The sequence below is a fragment of the Canis lupus genome, chromosome 8 (assembly GCF_048164855.1).
Source record: "Canis lupus baileyi chromosome 8, mCanLup2.hap1, whole genome shotgun sequence".
Classification (NCBI taxonomy): Eukaryota; Metazoa; Chordata; class Mammalia; order Carnivora; family Canidae; genus Canis; species Canis lupus.
This window is the reverse complement of record NC_132845.1, coordinates 40,526,575-40,542,550: the sequence shown is the minus strand read 5'-3', so window position 1 is coordinate 40,542,550 and position 15,976 is coordinate 40,526,575. Positions and strand designations below refer to the sequence as shown.

The 15,976-nt window shown below is 52.2% G+C and overlaps 1 protein-coding gene across 4 annotated transcripts in view; it reads left to right on the top strand.

Annotated features, from left to right (window-relative positions):
* The window catches only part of SRL (sarcalumenin), a 49,767-nt gene extending 34,030 nt beyond the window's left edge, over positions 1-15,737 (top strand). For 3 of the 4 annotated variants that reach the window (XM_072835552.1, XM_072835550.1, XM_072835551.1), the window contains 5 exons: positions 4,584-4,685; positions 5,548-5,643; positions 9,784-9,900; positions 10,619-10,852; positions 12,606-15,737. In XM_072835552.1, the coding sequence (XP_072691653.1) occupies positions 4,616-4,685; positions 5,548-5,643; positions 9,784-9,900; positions 10,619-10,852; positions 12,606-13,417 (1,329 nt within the window). In that variant the 5' untranslated portion in view covers positions 4,584-4,615 and the 3' untranslated portion in view covers positions 13,418-15,737. Of the gene's footprint in view, positions 1-1,864; positions 2,885-4,583; positions 4,686-5,547; positions 5,644-9,783; positions 9,901-10,618; positions 10,853-12,605 lie in introns of all 4 variants that reach the window. The other variant, XM_072835547.1, reaches the window with a different exon arrangement.
* The last annotated feature ends 239 nt before the right edge of the window (positions 15,738-15,976 follow it).

Genomic DNA, 15,976 nt, shown 5'->3' with positions numbered 1-15,976 from the left:
GGGATGGAGATGCAGGCAGAAGAATTAGGAGGTAGGGAAAGAAAATTTTAATGGATAACCTCCACCTCTGCCACAGAGGAACCAGAAATTCTTATTGTACCCAGATGTCACCACAGACCTCTCCCTAGCACTTTCTGTGGGCCAGGCAAAGTCCCAAGCCTGGGGAACATGGGGAAGATTATTAAAGCCTTGGCTCCTGCAGTCCAAACGTGGAGAAAAGGTGTGTGCAGGGAAGGGTGAGGGCTGGGGTTCCCCTGTGCACCCCTAAACACATGTTGGCACAGGAGGCCTGGACGAGGAATAGGCAGTTGTGGGTTCCAGTCACCCATTAGGCACCTGCCGTCTTAAGCAAGTCAAAGACTTTCTCTAGACCTTCTGAAAATGTGTCTGATGGTAATCAAGGAGGTTAGCCAAGGTCATGAATGTGAAAGTGTCCAATCAGTGTAAGCAACTCTTTTATAATTAAGAGACACCCAAATTTCCTCTTTCTGAATTTGATAGCAGATTGCTGCTGTGGGGGTTAATGTGAAAATATTTGTTCTTGGCCCCTGGAGGCTGTCCCAGCTTTCAGGGAACAAGGCGAGTGGGTACCCCAAGAAGTGGCTCTTCTTGGTGGGAGGCAAAGGTGGGAGTATCAGGCTGTCCCAGCAGAGATGGGATGCTGCTTCCTCAGAAAGCATCTTTGTGAGTCAAGGGAGTCCTCGGGGCTGTCTCAGCTACCCCAAGGCAGAAGGCCAGTCATCCCTCATAACCCCCTGACCCCCATGTCTGCAGAGGTCCTCCTCCTGGAACCTCCCTCTCCTTTATTTTATTTTTTTTTAAGATTTTATTTATTTATTCACGAGAGACACGGAGAGAGAGGCAGAGACACAGGCAGAGGGAGAAGCAGGCTCCATGCAGGGAGCCCGATATGGGACTCGAACCCGGGACTCCAGGATCATGCCCTGGGTCAAAGGCAGACGTTCAACCACTGAGCCACCCAGGTGTCCTGAACCTCCCCCTTAAACAGGTCCCAGCCTCAGTGGGAGGAGACAGAAAGGATAGACCCAACCTTCTCTCCTGACCCCATTTTGCACATAAATCACACTTCTCTCCTGACAGAGGTCTCTGGCACAGATTAGGCCCCCCACCTCACGCTCTCCTGCTCTCCTCTTTCTGTGCCATGGGTGAAGCCATGGGCCCTTAGAAAGGGATCCCCTCAGGAAGGGGTTGGCTAAGGCCACCGGGAAGCCCTGGCCCTGCCCATTTTGGATATCTCCTCCTCCTCCGGCCACGTCCCCTCTAATATAAGGTAGCAAGGCCAGCAAATGCCTGCCCTTAAGGGGACAGAGTTGGATATATGACTTAAGGCCGAGAGCCACAAGTAATCCCCTAAGTACTTGCCGTGTAACCTGAGATGATCTGGCCCCCACACACCTGTTTTCCCTCCTTTGCTGATAGCAGTATAAAAAGCACACGGCTAATGACTCTAGGAACTGTCAAGGGGGTGGAATGTCCAAGCATCTGTCCTATCTTGGATAGATCTCCTAGTGAGCCCCGCTGCACGTGTGCCCGCCACTAGGTTGAGGGAGGGCTGGAAGGGATCCCTGATTTCCCGCCCTGTAGCGATCAGGACCCGGGGGAGGCCCGAGGGGGCTCTCAGGGAGGATGCACCGCGGGCGATCACCCGAACCACCACAGCTTCCAGGGCCTGGGCGGGAGGCGGAGTAACGCCTAACGCCGCTGTGCTTGCCTCAGGGCACACGCCCCGGCCCAAGCCTGGCCTGGAGGACGGGAGCTAGCTTGCGTTAGACGTTAGACGCTTGAGGGAAGCAGCGTGAGTGCCAACCCTGTGAAACTGACCAATGGTGTTCTAATCATTTAGAACTGCAAGTTTCCGCTTCGGGTGGCACAGAAGATGTTGGCAATTTGTTGGAGAATCACTTCTCTGCTGGAGAAGCAAGTCTAGAGGAGAAGGAAAGGGCGCTTTATGCGGAGGCGGCCCCTCGAGAGAAGACCCTGCTCCTTCATTCCCCGGATGGCAGGGAGGCTGAGAGCTCGGAGCAGCCCGCCGCTGGGGCCCCCGCCGCCGGCCCCGGCTCTGCTCCTGAAGCCAGCCTCTCCAATGCCTCAGCCTCAGAGTCAGCTGCCCCCGGGGGCCCTGCGGGGCCTGGGGAGGAAGAAGCGGGCCCACCGGGAGCCAGCACCCTTCCTCCAGACGGGGAGGGCCAGCCTGGGGGAGAGCTGGGTTTGGGAGAGGGCCCAGGTCAGGAGGGGGCTGCTGGGGAGGCCGAAGGACAGGCCGGGAGGAGTGTGGTCCCTGGGGAGGCTGAAGAGGTCCTAGGGGAGCACCCCGAGCATGGGGCGGCAGTAGGGACTGCACAGCCTGAGGGCTCAGGGGCCTTTCCTGGCCCAGAGGTAAAGGAGGTCCATGCCCCTGAGACACAACTGGAGGACAGCTCGGGGCCTGATCAGGAGCTGGAAGTGCCCGACGGAATCTCAGATGTGGACACAGAGACCCAGGAGGGGGCCGAGGGCCAGGGGGAGCCCAGCCCCAGCCCAGCCTCGGAGGCCGGCACCGCACAGAGCTCCAAGGCGGGGGGCACCCAGGAAGACCACCCCCCCGAGGGCCTGGCACCAGGGCTAACCGAGGAGGGCCTGGACGAGGCGTCCTCTGAGGAAGAGAGTGGAGACGAGGAAGGAGGAGGAGCTCCATCTGAAGAAGAATCTGAGGAGGACAGTGGCGATAGGGCTAGCTCAGAAGAAGCAGGGGGCACCTCAGAGGAAGCCGGGGAACCCCAGGAAGCAGCAGGAACCGTGAGCCCTGGAGAAGAGGGGGCCCAGCTGAGCTCCAAGGAATTGAATACAGGGCCCGAGGCAGAGGAGCGCAAGGAGGGGCCTCAGGGTAGGGGTTTGCCAGGATTGCTCCTGGCCCCTTGGGCAGCTGCCCTCATCCTGGAAGATGCGTGTGGTGGGATAGGCAGGGATGGGGTGGGGGTGGGGGCACTGGAGAAGCCCCAGCCAGCTCCGGGTTTGCTGGGTGGGGGCCCTGCCAGGATGCCTGGCTCATGGGGTGCCTTCAGGCTGCTCACGGGTCAGCAAACCATCCCTTTTGGAGGGACGAGTGGGAGGCTGCACCATGGAGGGCCCAGAATGACCCCGTCACTTCCCAGCTAGGCCTTCCAGAGCCTCCCTCTTAGGATCCCTCAATCGACTTTAACTGGGACCAGTGCCGTAACCTGAAGGACACGGGATGTAGTGGCAGGTTTTGAGGCCGCGCAGTGGCAGGCTGGTGGAGAGAGGTGCAGGGAAGGTGTGTTCCGGAGCCCTCCGGGGGTCTCCCCTTGAAGACTAGGCCAGGTCAGGTGGGGTGGACAGGCACCGGGGTCAGGATGGCGATAAGAAACCTCAGGCTGGCTGTGACGTTAATAGGGCGCAGGGGAGGGGATCCTAGGGATGGCTGGGGGTGGGGGGCAAGCCACATCTGAATAGGCTGGCCTGGACCAAGGCAGCCTTGGGATGGAGGGACTGGGCTCAGTCTTTACATTCCAGCATGGCTCCCCCACAGATTTCCTGGCAGGATTTAGTTTCCACACTGCTTGTTGGGTCCTTGTACACTCCACAAGGGGGAGGGCCTGCAGCCATGGGGGGCTCCTCTTTTCCCAGGTCTGCTCTGTACTGCATCTGCAGTTGGGGTCCGGGGCTGATCTTGGTGGAGAATCATACTCCTGAGGTGCTACATGAGGCATAGTGATTATTTTCTGCTCCCTTACCTTGTGGAACTGGTCTCCCCTGCCCCTCATCCCAAGTCCATCCCACCCGGTACAAATGGCTGTGATTCAAGGCACCTGCAACATGGGCACCCCTCCCTGGGAGCCTGCAAGGGTTCACAGGGGCATCTCCCGCTTGGTCAGAAGCACTGGTTGCCCCCCACTCCCCACCCAAGACACCCAGCCACACTTCTGTCCCAGCCCCACAGCAGCCTGTGTGATCCTGATAAAATGCTTGTGTTGTCAGGTCATTTATTTGCTTAGAGCCCTTCCAGGCTCCTGGGAAGTAATGTAGACGCCTCTAAACCACTCCTGCTCCATTTTCGCCTACTTAACTCCCCCCGGGAGCTAAGGAGGGAGCTCCTCCTCTCAGCTCTCAGGGAGGTTTTCTGAAGCCCTGCTGAGACCTCATAGGTGCAAGTCTTAGGTCCTCATAACTTCTGGAATCTTTCCTGCCTTAGCCACGACACTGACTGTAATTATTACGTTACTTTCAAGATGACTCCTCCCCCCCCTCCGTGCCCACCTTCCCGAGAGACTATAGGAAAACTGCCTAAGGGCAGGAGCTGTGTCTGTTTTGGGCCACTGCTTTCCCAGCGTGGAGCTCAGTGCTTCACCCCTAGTACGTGTTCAGTCAGTATTTGTTGAAGAGGTAAAATGGATCATGGAGTTTGCAGAATTTGGGGTGGGTTTTCAGAGTCCGTCCTAGAGACAGAACTCCGTTCAGCTGAACTTGGCAAGCCTTCCTGCAGCTCTTCCTTATGCCCTTCCTTCACGGGCTTAGAGCCCAGCTCTTAGCTTTGCCCTAACCCTGTTCTCTGCTTCTGTCCTCAGAAGAGGCAGACGATGTGAGTGAAGAAGCCCCAATGAGGGATCGCTCCCACATAGAGAAGACTCTGATGCTGAATGAGGACAAGCCAGTGGATGACTACTCTGGTAACCAGAGGGAGGCCCTGGGACTGGAGCTGGGAGAGCTGTGTAACCAGGGGCCAGGCGTAACCTCCGGGGTTGGGCTCTGAGGCCGGCGGGTCCCCCGGGCCAAAAGCCCTGGAGATGGGGAGGGGGCTCCGTGGAAGAGCCCCCCCGCCCAAGATCCGCGTTCAAGGCCCGCATGGGGACTTTGGCTTAATGGGGTGAGGGGAAGGTGATCCAAGCAGAGGGAACTCTGCCAGGGTAGAGGACAAATCCCAGTGCTGCCTGGGGCCCGGTGCCAGCCTTCATGCAGTGGCCGGCAGGCTTGCTAATAAGAGTTCATCCCATCTGCTTTGGTTTTTCAGTTTATAAAGCCCTTTTATTTCTGGCACTTCATCCTCATAATAACCCAAGGCAGTGGGGCTTACTGCCTCCTCTTCATTGATGAGCTAGCTGGAGCTCAGAGCAGCCACGGTTTGCAAAGGGCACCCAGCTAGAGGGGAGCAGTGGGAGGGTAGGGTGTAGGTTTGCAAAGGGCACACAGCTAGAGGGGAGCAGTGGGAGGGTAGGGTGTAGACAGCCTGGCCGGGGCCTCTAGTTCCTCCTTCTGGGCCTCATACCCTGCAGGCTCCCAGCCTTACCAGGTGAGTTGCTTCTCCGTGGAAGGAGAAGAGGATTAGGTTTAAAAAAAAAAAAAGTTCAGGAGGTTTTCGGGGTGGGAGGGAATGCCTTTTGGTTAAAGATTTCTGAGGTTTGGGATGTGGCCCAACTCCTTCCAGGAATGCTAATACAGGGCAATCAGTCATGGTCCGGGTGGGGAGCTGCCCTGGGGAGTGGGCCAGACTCTCTCCCTTCACCCTCTCCTTTCATCCTTTTCCACCCTCAGTGGTGCTGCAGCGGCTTCGAAAGATCTACCATTCCTCCATCAAGCCCCTGGAGCAGTCTTACAAATACAACGAGCTTCGGCAGCATGAGATCACAGGTACATCTCGTGTCTGATGCCTGTGCTCTCTGGGGCTCTGTGAGTGGTAGGTGTGAGCACATGTGGAGCTGAGCTCTCCTGAATCCACCCTCCCCACAAGAAGGCCTCAGTCCCGCCATCACCCTTCCTTTGCAAGGGTGCCCTAATCTGCACAGGGTTTTGTAGAGATCACTTTGTTTGCAAGTGTTCATGTTTCAGTAATGCAGTTGTGGTTTACAAGGACGGCAATGCCAATTTCCACCCTCCCACTTCTCGCCTGTGCTGAAGGGTCCCCTGAAGGCCTCTGGACTGCCTGTGAAGGGATCATGTGTTAAGTCCCCTAATTTGCCTGGAGTCCTTCTCTTCTCCTTATCACTCCTTTGGTCCGCTTTCCTTGGGTCTGGATTCTTTTAAAAGTTTGTTTTCAGGGCAGCCTCGGTGGCGCAGCGGTTTAGCACTGCCTGCAGCCCAGGGCGTGATCCTGGAGACCCTGGATCCAGTCCCACGTCGGGCTCTCTGTATGATGCCTGCTTCTCCCTCTGCCTGTGTCTCTGCCTCTCTGTCTCTATGAATAAATAAATAAAATCTTTTTTAAAAAAGTTTGTTTTCAGAATAATAAGAACAAAGGACACTTGTTGCCAAACCAAAAAAATCAAATAGTAGAAAACACTATGCATTGAAAAATAAAAATCCCTCTCTTGATTTTCAGCTTCTCTGCTTCCTCTTTCCAGAGACTCCCTCTGTTACAGTTTCCAGACATTTGCTCTGTGCACATGAACATATGCAAGCATGTCCTTCTCTGTTTTACCCAATGGTATCACAACACGCGGTTGTGTGTGCACGGCCCTGCTTTGCTCTTTCTGAGCGTCTGAGAGCATCACACTGTGTAATCACTGTTCTACTTAGGACAGCAGAGCGTTCGCCATGTTCCTTTTCCAAAAACGTTACCAGCACAAAACTGTTATGTCTTCCGTGCAAATATATTTGCAGGACAAATCATTAAAAGTGTAACACCAGAGTTAAGTTTTCACAGTTGTTGCCAAGTTGCTTTAGGTGGTAGCAGTTTGTGGCCACAGTGATGGTCTGTGAGAGATCTTGTTTCCCTGGAGCCATGCCCTTTTTTTTCTATTTTTTTTTAAAGATTTTATTTATTTATTCATGAGAGACACAGAGAGAGAGAGAGGCAGAGACACAGGCAGAGGGAGAAGCAGGCTCCACGCAGGGAGCCCGACGTGGGACAAGATCCTGGGACTCCAGGATCACGCCCCCAGCCGAAGGCAGGCGTCAGACCACCGAGCCACCCAGAGATCCCTGCCATGCCCTTTTTATGAGTTATTCATCTCTGAAAACTTTCACAGTGGCATCTGATTGACTGGTGACTGGCACTATGCATCTCTTTCTGTGTGAATTGGCGATTTCTGTATTACTTCCCGTGGTGCTCCTGATGGCTCTAACGTGGGTAGGGTATTTAGAGTATACATTATCCTCGCTTCACAGAAGAGGGACCTGATGCCCAGAGAAATGCTGGGTTTCCCAGGATCACACAGCAGGAACCAGGAGCTGGAACCAGGAGCTGGAACCCTCTGCTGCTTCTCTGAGAGAATGCCCTTTTCCATGGCTTTCCAGACTGCCTCTTGCAAGCCTAGGAGCACATCATCCTCTTGGGCTTCACAGGGGATGTGTTCTGTCATTCAGGGTTGCCTTCCCTTGCAGCCCTTAGACCCAGTGGCTTGGCTTGCCCCCCTCCCAGGCCGCGGACAGAGAGCGGGGTGTGGGGGATGGGCATGGGTGGGGTTGGGGAGATGGTTCTCTGCTGGAGGGTGTCCCTGTTTCCTGATCCCACTTTCTGGGCTTGGCTTCTCTCCCCTGGCCTATCCGGGTACCAGGGATTCCACCAGCTGGCAGATGTGCCTTCAGGCAGCTTCCATGCCTCACCTGTGGCTTCCTGCCTATGCCAGTGACGCCCCCTGCTGCAGACAGCCGAAACAGCAACCCCCAGAGAGCCCATTTCTGGTTTGTCTCAGCCGGGAGCTGGAAGGTCCAGTTCCCTTGTGTCTCCGGGGCCTGGTAAAAGACACTCTTTGTAGGAGCTCTGTGGCTATAACTGGGGACTCCTGCCACCCCCTCAGTCTGCCTATCCCCTCAGTCCTCGAGCCAAAGGTTGACACCCAGAGATTCGAGTGATTCATTGTGCGTATTTGCAGGCAGGGAGGAATGGGGCAGGGCTGTGGTATCAACTTCAGGCAATTACATATGTGCCTGCCGCTTATGAGACGTTGTCTCGGTCTTCTGGGACTAAGTTCTCGCTTTAGAGAAAGAAAACCAGCACATCGAGAAGCAAGGTGCAGAACAAGAGGAATACTGTACTCCTCTTTGCATAAAAAAGATGGGGAATGTGATATCTGCTAATATTGCTTATACTACATGTATTAAAATGCCCGAAAGAATATAGTAGTGGATGATATGGCCTAGGCAGACTGGGGACAGGGATGCAAGACTTTCACTCTATACCTTTTTATACTTCTGATTATTTTTTTTAAAGATTTTATCCATTTATTCATGAGAGACACAGACAGAGGCAGAGACAACAGGCAGAGGGAGAAACAGGCTCCCTGCAGGGGGCCCGATGTGGGACTCGATCCCAGGTGTCCAGGATCACACCCTGAGCTGAAGGCAGACGCTAAACTGCTGAGCCACCTGGGCTGCCCATACTTCTGATTTTTGAACCAAGAAATTAAATACATCAAAATAGAAAAGAAAAAAAGAGTGTCCACTGTCCAGGGCCTATGTGCCAGGCTCAGGGAGACACAGGTTGGAGAACTTGAGGTGTATACATGACGCCGGGCTGGCCTCTGTGCCGTGACTCAGAAAAGCTGCAAGAGCACGTGCCTGAGAGTCTGCAGCCAGTGGCTGCATCCCCCTCCTGCCCCCCAAGCTTTTTTTTTTTTTTAATATTTTATTTATTCATGAAAGGCACAGAGAGAAAGAGACACAGGCACAGGCAGAGGGAGAAACAGACTCCATGCAGGGAGCCCAATGTGGGACTCGATCCCCGGTCTCCAGGTTCACACCCAGGGCTGAAGACGGTGCTAAACTGCTGAGCCACTCGCCACCCCCCAAGTTTTGAAAGTCCTGGCGGATTCTGCTTTCCCTTTGCAGGGACCCTAACTGGTGTGGGCCAGCAGGGTGTTCTTCCCGACATTGGACACAGGGCCCAGGAACCCAAGAACTGCCGAGTCAGTGGTTGGTCCTGGGACCTGGCAAACATGTCATGGTCTCTGGAGGCTAATTTAAGACTGGCTGGGAGCCCAGGGTCAGGCTGAGCCTGAGATAGGATGTCAGGGGGCCCCCTTCCAGGCTGTCTAAGATTGTGTCAGCCTCTTTCATGTCTTTTTTTTTTTTTTCCTGTTACCAATCCTAATAGCAGAGTTTTTTTTGTTTTTTTTTTTTAAGATTTTATTTTTGAGTAATCTCTACATCCATGGGGCTCAAACTCACAACCCCAAGATCAAGAGTTACCCGTTCCACTGACTAAGCCAGCCAGGTGTCCCCAGATAGCAGAGTTTTAACCTCTCCCCATAGGGTAGCTCCCTTCTCCCCTTCTTTTATTTATGTATTTGTTTATTTTAAAAAAGATTTTATTTATTTATTTATTTGACAGAGAGATAGAGCCAGAGAGCATGAGCCGGGGGGGGAATGGCAGAGGGAGAGGGAGAAGCAGGCTTCTTGTGAGCAGGGAGCCCAAAGTGGGGCTTGATCTCAGAACCCCAGGATCCTGACCTGAGCCAAAGGCAGATGCTCAACCAACCGAGCCACCCAGGTGCCCCCTCCTCCCCTTCTTATGCACCATCCTCCAGATGTAAACCAGGGGGCTTCACCCACAGTGAGTTCTGAGTCAGCGTTTGTTGATATCACTTAGTTTCTCCTTCTGGTGCCTGTGTGCCAAGGATCTGTGTAAGTTCAAAACCATATCTTCTGGTGTCTTTTAACTGGGTGATCACACTTACATAGCAAGAGACATGCAATGGATCGCCATACCCTGTCTGATCTTGTGTAGGATTCCATAACTCAGATGGACTATGGGATGCAGCATGGAACACTGTGTCACTCCCGTAACTAACTTTGTTGGTCACTTCCATGTCTAATTCCTGCTGCCTGCAGATGGGGAAATTACTTCCAAGCCCATGGTGCTGTTCCTGGGACCCTGGAGCGTTGGCAAATCCACCATGATAAACTACCTCCTCGGGCTGGAAAACACTCGTTACCAGCTCTATACAGGTAACGGTGGGATTTTCGTGTGTGTGCGTTGGTATGTCGATGTCCTGTGTGAAAGCACGATAAAACATTTATGTGTCTTCAACAGAACAATGAAAATTATATACAAGAAACCAGCAGCTGTAATTAGTTGACAGGAGCATTTTCACAACGGCCAAGAGGTGGAAACCACCCAAACATCCATGGGTGGATGAATGGATAAACAAAAGGGTCTTATCTGTACATAGACTATGGGATATTTTTCAGTCTTAAGAAGAAATGCATTTCTGAAACACGCTACAACATGCATGAATCTTGAAGACACTGTATTAAGTGCAATAAGCGAGACTCGAAAGGACAGATATCCTACGATTCTACTTATGAGGTGCCTAGAGTCGTCCCATTCATAGAGATGGAGTAGAGTAGAGATTACCAGGGGCTGGGAAGGGGGAATGACTTGGCAGAGTTTCAGTTTGGGAGATAGATGGTGGTAAAGGCTACACAACAGTGTAAATGTACTTAATGCCACTGAACTGTACACCTAAAAATGGTTACAATAGTCAATTCTGTTAAATATATTTTCCTACAGTTAAAAAAAGAAGGAAGACACTAGCTTAGCAAACAGGTCTCCAATTCTCATGGCAAACCTTCCCGGAAACCCCTTGCTTATCCACTTACTTTGTAGTACAGTCACTGTCCCAGAGGTGACTGTGTTCTACTGATCTCCTGCCCATGTGTACAGGCGCTGAGCCCACCACCTCGGAGTTCACCGTCCTCATGCACGGGCCCAAGCTGAAAACCATCGAGGGTATTGTCATGGCTGCCGACAGCGCCCGGTCCTTCTCACCCCTTGAGAAATTTGGCCAGAATTTCCTAGAGAAGCTGATTGGCATTGAGGTTCCTCACAAACTTCTGGAGCGAGTCACTTTTGTGGATACACCGGGCATCATTGAGAACCGCAAACAACAAGAAAGAGGTAATTAAACACTTGTGCCTGAACAGCATGAGTGTTGTTTTAGGAAACTGTTCAACATGGGTAGGAGGCAGATAGGGGAGAGGAAATGTGGCCAGCCTTGTCCAAGATCTAGGGGGTGTGGTCTTTGCTTCCAGTCCCTTCTGCTTGTCCCTATGGTGCTACTTAGGTGTGTAGTACTGTGTCCTTTCACCTCCCCAAGGACTGATCTAGTTTGGGATCGATATTTTCCCAAGAGGAGGCCTGGTCTTCTCTGTAAGTAGCTCCTTCAGGTCCCCCCTGGGGCTGAGCCATGTTTGGGAGGCTCAGGCTTTCCTGAGGGATCAAGAATCTGGACTCCTTGGATCCCAGTTCAGGTGTAATTGACCTGTGGTTAACTTGGGTTCTGGTTTGAACCTGACCTTAAACTCTTTCTGGTCCAGTGTCTGCTTTACCAGGCCGGCTTCAACATAAGGCTGTCTTAGACTCATTGGAGTGCCTCTCTGAGCCCAGCAGACACTAGGTTATGACAGCGGTCCCTGAGTATTGCTATGACACAGGGCTGTCTGCAGAGATGAGTCATAACAGGGGATTTGTAGGACTGTATGACCAGATGGTAGATCTCAATTTATGGTTCTAAGTCTCATTTTTAAAAAGATCTTATTTCTTTATTCATATGAGACACAGAGAGAGGCAGAGACATAGGCAGAGGGAGAAGCAGGCTCCCCGCAGGGAGTCCCATGTGGGACTTGATCCCAGGACCCTGGGATCACCACCTGAGCCAAAGGCAGGCACTCAACCACTGAGCCACCCACGCATCCCATCATTTTAATTTTTTTAAAAGATTTTATTTATTTATTCATGAGAGACAGAGAAGATGCAGAGACATAGGCAGAGGGAGAGGCAGGCTCCCTACGGGGACCCCAATGCGGGACTTGATCCCATGACCCTGGATCCCTCCCTGAGCCAAAGGCAGATACTCAACCACTGAGCCACCCAGGCATCCCCCATCATTTTAATTTTATGACTGTTTTATGACTAGTAATAGATTATCAGTAATAATTATAATAGTAAATTAACCTTTATTCTATTATGCATTGGACAATTTTATGCATTATTGGTTGATTGTTGTAGAAAAATCTCAAGACAGGTATTCCTAGTCTCCTCATTTCGGAAATAAGTTGAAGGAATTAAAATATGTCAAGCACTTACTGTGTGAGAGGCAGTGTCAGGTACTTTATTTATAGCAACATAATAATCTTTACAGCAGCTTAGGTTTTTTTTTTTTTTTTTTTTAGCAGCTTAGGTATTACTGTTTTTCTTGTCATTTTGTGGCTCAGATGGTAAAACTCCAAAGCAGAGCTGGCTGGCCAGTGGTAAAACCCAAATTTCAGTCCTGGTCTTAGGCCAGCTCCACATTGCTTCCCCTTCAATAACACATCCTCTCTTTCATATCCTTCTAGTTCTCTGGCCTCTTCCCTTTGATGTCTTTGCCACTGTCCCGTATCTTTTTAGACAGTAGGAAGATACCCATTTCAAAAAAGGATTTTGCTTTCCTGGGGCCTCGGATTCCACAGATTAAAACAACGGTCAGGCTGCTCTTGGTTGGGGGTTGACAAGGTGCAGGAAATAGATAATTAATTCTTGTAGTCTTTAGAAACCCAGAAAATGCCTGCTGCCTTTACTTCCTTCACTCAGGCAATGATTTGGTTCTGGAGGGGGCAGGAGGGGCTTAGGGTGAGCCTGCTCAGCTTGACTTCTTGCTCCCCCCGCCAAGGTTACCCCTTCAATGATGTGTGCCAGTGGTTCATCGACAGAGCTGACCTCATCTTTGTTGTGTTTGACCCAACCAAGCTGGATGTGGGTCTGGAGCTAGAGATGCTCTTCCGGCAGCTGAAGGGACGTGAATCTCAGATAAGGATCATTCTGAACAAGGCTGACAACCTGGCCACGCAGATGCTCATGCGGGTGTATGGGGCCCTCTTCTGGAGCTTGGCTCCACTCATCAACGTCACAGAGCCCCCACGGGTTTATGTCAGCTCCTTCTGGCCGCAAGACTACAAGCCCGATACCCACCGGGACCTGTTTCTCAAGGAAGAGATCTCCCTCCTGGAAGACCTGAACCAAGTGATTGAGAACAGGCTGGAGAACAAGATTGCATTCATCCGCCAGCATGCCATCCGGGTCCGCATTCATGCCCTCCTGGTCGACCGCTATCTGCAGACTTACAAGGACAAAATGACCTTCTTCAGCGATGGAGAACTGGTCTTTAAGGACATCGTGGAAGACCCTGACAAGTTCTACATCTTCAAGACCATCCTGGCAAAGACCAACGTCAGCAAGTTTGACCTTCCCAACCGTGAGGCCTATAAGGACTTCTTTGGTATCAACCCCATCTCCAGTTTCAAGTTGCTGTCTCAGCAGTGCTCCTACATGGGGGGCTGCTTTCTGGAGAAGATTGAGCGGGCCATCACTCAGGAGCTCCCTGGCCTCCTGGGAAGCCTCGGGCTAGGGAAGAATCCAGGTGCTCTCAACTGTGACAAAACAGGGTGTGGCGAAACCCCAAAGAATCGCTATAAGAAACACTAGGTTGTGTAGCTGTTCTTGGGTTCCTGTTGGTGGATGAGCTTGTGTCCTAACTGTCTGAGAAGTCCTGGTTTATTAACCCTTTGAGCCACACTGGCGAGAATCATTACGCCTCGGAGTTTTGGGAGTTAATTGAGGCCAGTGGTGTGAGTTGGGAGGCAAAAGGAAACTGTGAATTATAGTGTGCCCCCTCCCCTTGTCTTGTTGCTTCGGTGAGGGGCCCACCTGCTTTTCCCGGGTCCTATGGCAAAGGGACAGAGAGCAACTACATTCTAGTGTATACTGAGGTGATGAGCTTCAAGCTAAAAGCAGCTGCAGTTCCCCTGTAAGCTGGGAAAATAGAGAAAACTTGATTACTGGAGGGCTGCTCAGGTTTTTCGAAGCTTCTTCCCGCACAGTCTTCCACTGGTCCTCCAGCCCTCGCCGGCTCTCCGGCTTGGATTGGCTTCAGCAGGAGATAGTCCCTGGGTCTGAAGCCACCTTGGTTCGAGCCTACCCCCAGGCCCTCTTTCCTGTTTCCTCAAGGGGTGGGGGAATGGCTTAAGATACCAGAACACTAAGATTGACCAGGAGTGTGTCATCGCCCCCCCGCCCCCACTAACCCCCCACCCCTCACTTCCAAGCCCCCTACCCCCCCCAACTCCGGCGAGGAGAAGGATCTGCCTCCCCCCTGCCATCTCTTCGATGTAGTCTTCCAAGACAGCTGGGAAGCTCGATCCCTTTCTCAGCCCCAAGAGGAGGTTGAGTGTTCCATGTATTCAGGTAATTTACTTCTTGGAAGTGACTTCAGTGAAAGTACTGGAAGGGCTCAGAGGGTTAATTGGTTTGCAGTGTGTCTTTGTCTATTGCATGTCTTGGAAAACTCAGACCCCAAAGGCGTTGGGTTTCAGAGGGGACAATGGAAACCTTGCTTCTTTTCATTAGGGTCTTCTCTGGGCATCCCATCTCCCCCAAATGAGGAGGGGCGGTTTCCACAACTTCTCTGCAGAGACACTGTGCAGGGGAGTCGTTTTCTCCTGGCTTTCATGCCATGGCCTTTCCTTCCCCTTCTTCTCCATTCCCTGATGTGCCAACACTCAAAACTCAGAGTGATTTCCCATGAGTCAGAGCCAGCATCGGCCACTCCGCGTGGGTGGCAACCAAAGCTTCACATTTGGTTTTCTACCTGACCTTGATACTGATACCAAGTGTAGCACAGGGAAGCCAGGGCCTTCAGATACCAACAAGTGTGAATACGTGTGTACTGCGGTGTCCAGGAGAGATTAGGGAGATAGCAGAGGCCAGAGGGCACGGAGAAAGAATGCACTGTGAGTCCTGTCTGGCTGGTGTACCACCTTGGAGGGCAGCAGGGGATGGAGGGAAGGAGCCTTTTGATGAAAAGTAGGTGGATGAACAGTATGTGTAGATCCAGGAGACCTGGGTCAAGGCCCACCAGCTCCAGGAAGTTGCTTTGGACCAGAAAGAGAGCAAAGATGAAGGAAGATGGGAGGCTCTCTGAGGACGAGACAGAGGAAGCAAGCTGGCGATCAGATTAGGTCCACCTGGAGAATTCGGAATCCCTGCTTCCCAGAATTAGCACTCTGGTGCATGCTGCAGAACCAACCAGAGAAATGGGCATACTGGGGCACCTGAGGGGCCTGGTGACCAGGGCCTGATAAGCTGCTTTTCTTCTCACTAAAAACCAACCCTTGCCTCACCTCATCATGCACCCTCTCAAGAGCTTGCCCTCCCACCTTGCTCCTGGATGCTCCCAGTGCCCTTGAGCTGCTCTTGGCGTATCTGGTTTTCTCAGTTCAGCTTGGGACATAAAAGGTGCAGAACTGTGTGGGCATTGTCATAGTGGCCCGTGCCACCATTGCTCTGGGGGAAGCCGGGGCAAGAGGGCCAGTGCATACATACGGTGTCTCTACTTTCAGGGGGGCGGCATTATCAGTGTGGTCTTTCCTCCCTTTCTTTGTTCCATCCGTTTGCCTTTCCTTGCTCCTGTTCCTCTGCTCTCTGGTTCACCTGTCTTTGCTCTGAATTGCCTGCAGGCTTGTCAGTTGGTCGGCCTGGGTGTTCAGTGCTGTTCAGGCCCCTGCTCTGTGGATGTGGATTTCAAGCAGAATTCTGACTCTTTGGGGGAGGGGGAGGGGAGGGGGAGGGGGTTGGGACCTGGAGGTAAATTTAGGATCCAGAGATTTCCCCCAAGAAGAGTTATTTGTAAGTATTCGTGCCTAAACTGTTGCTGTTTCTCTCCAAAGTGGAAACTTTCCGGTGTTCTTTCCATTCTGATTTCATCAGGGAGGAAATCTCAATAAAGTTCAATCTCTCTGTGACACCACGTGCTTTCTGATGGTCTCGGATCAGCTTAATCTCTTTCTCTTCCTTGTATCTAGTGGTAGACCGATTTTTATTATGACTTAATTGTTTTTCAAGCAGTTTCAGGTCCAGAGCAAAACAGAAAGGGAGGTAGAGGTTCCCTGCACAACCCCCCACCCCTATGATGCACAGCTGCCCCCACCAGCAACACCCTCACTGCCATGGGATGTTTGTTCCAACTGATGAAGCGACAAGGATGCA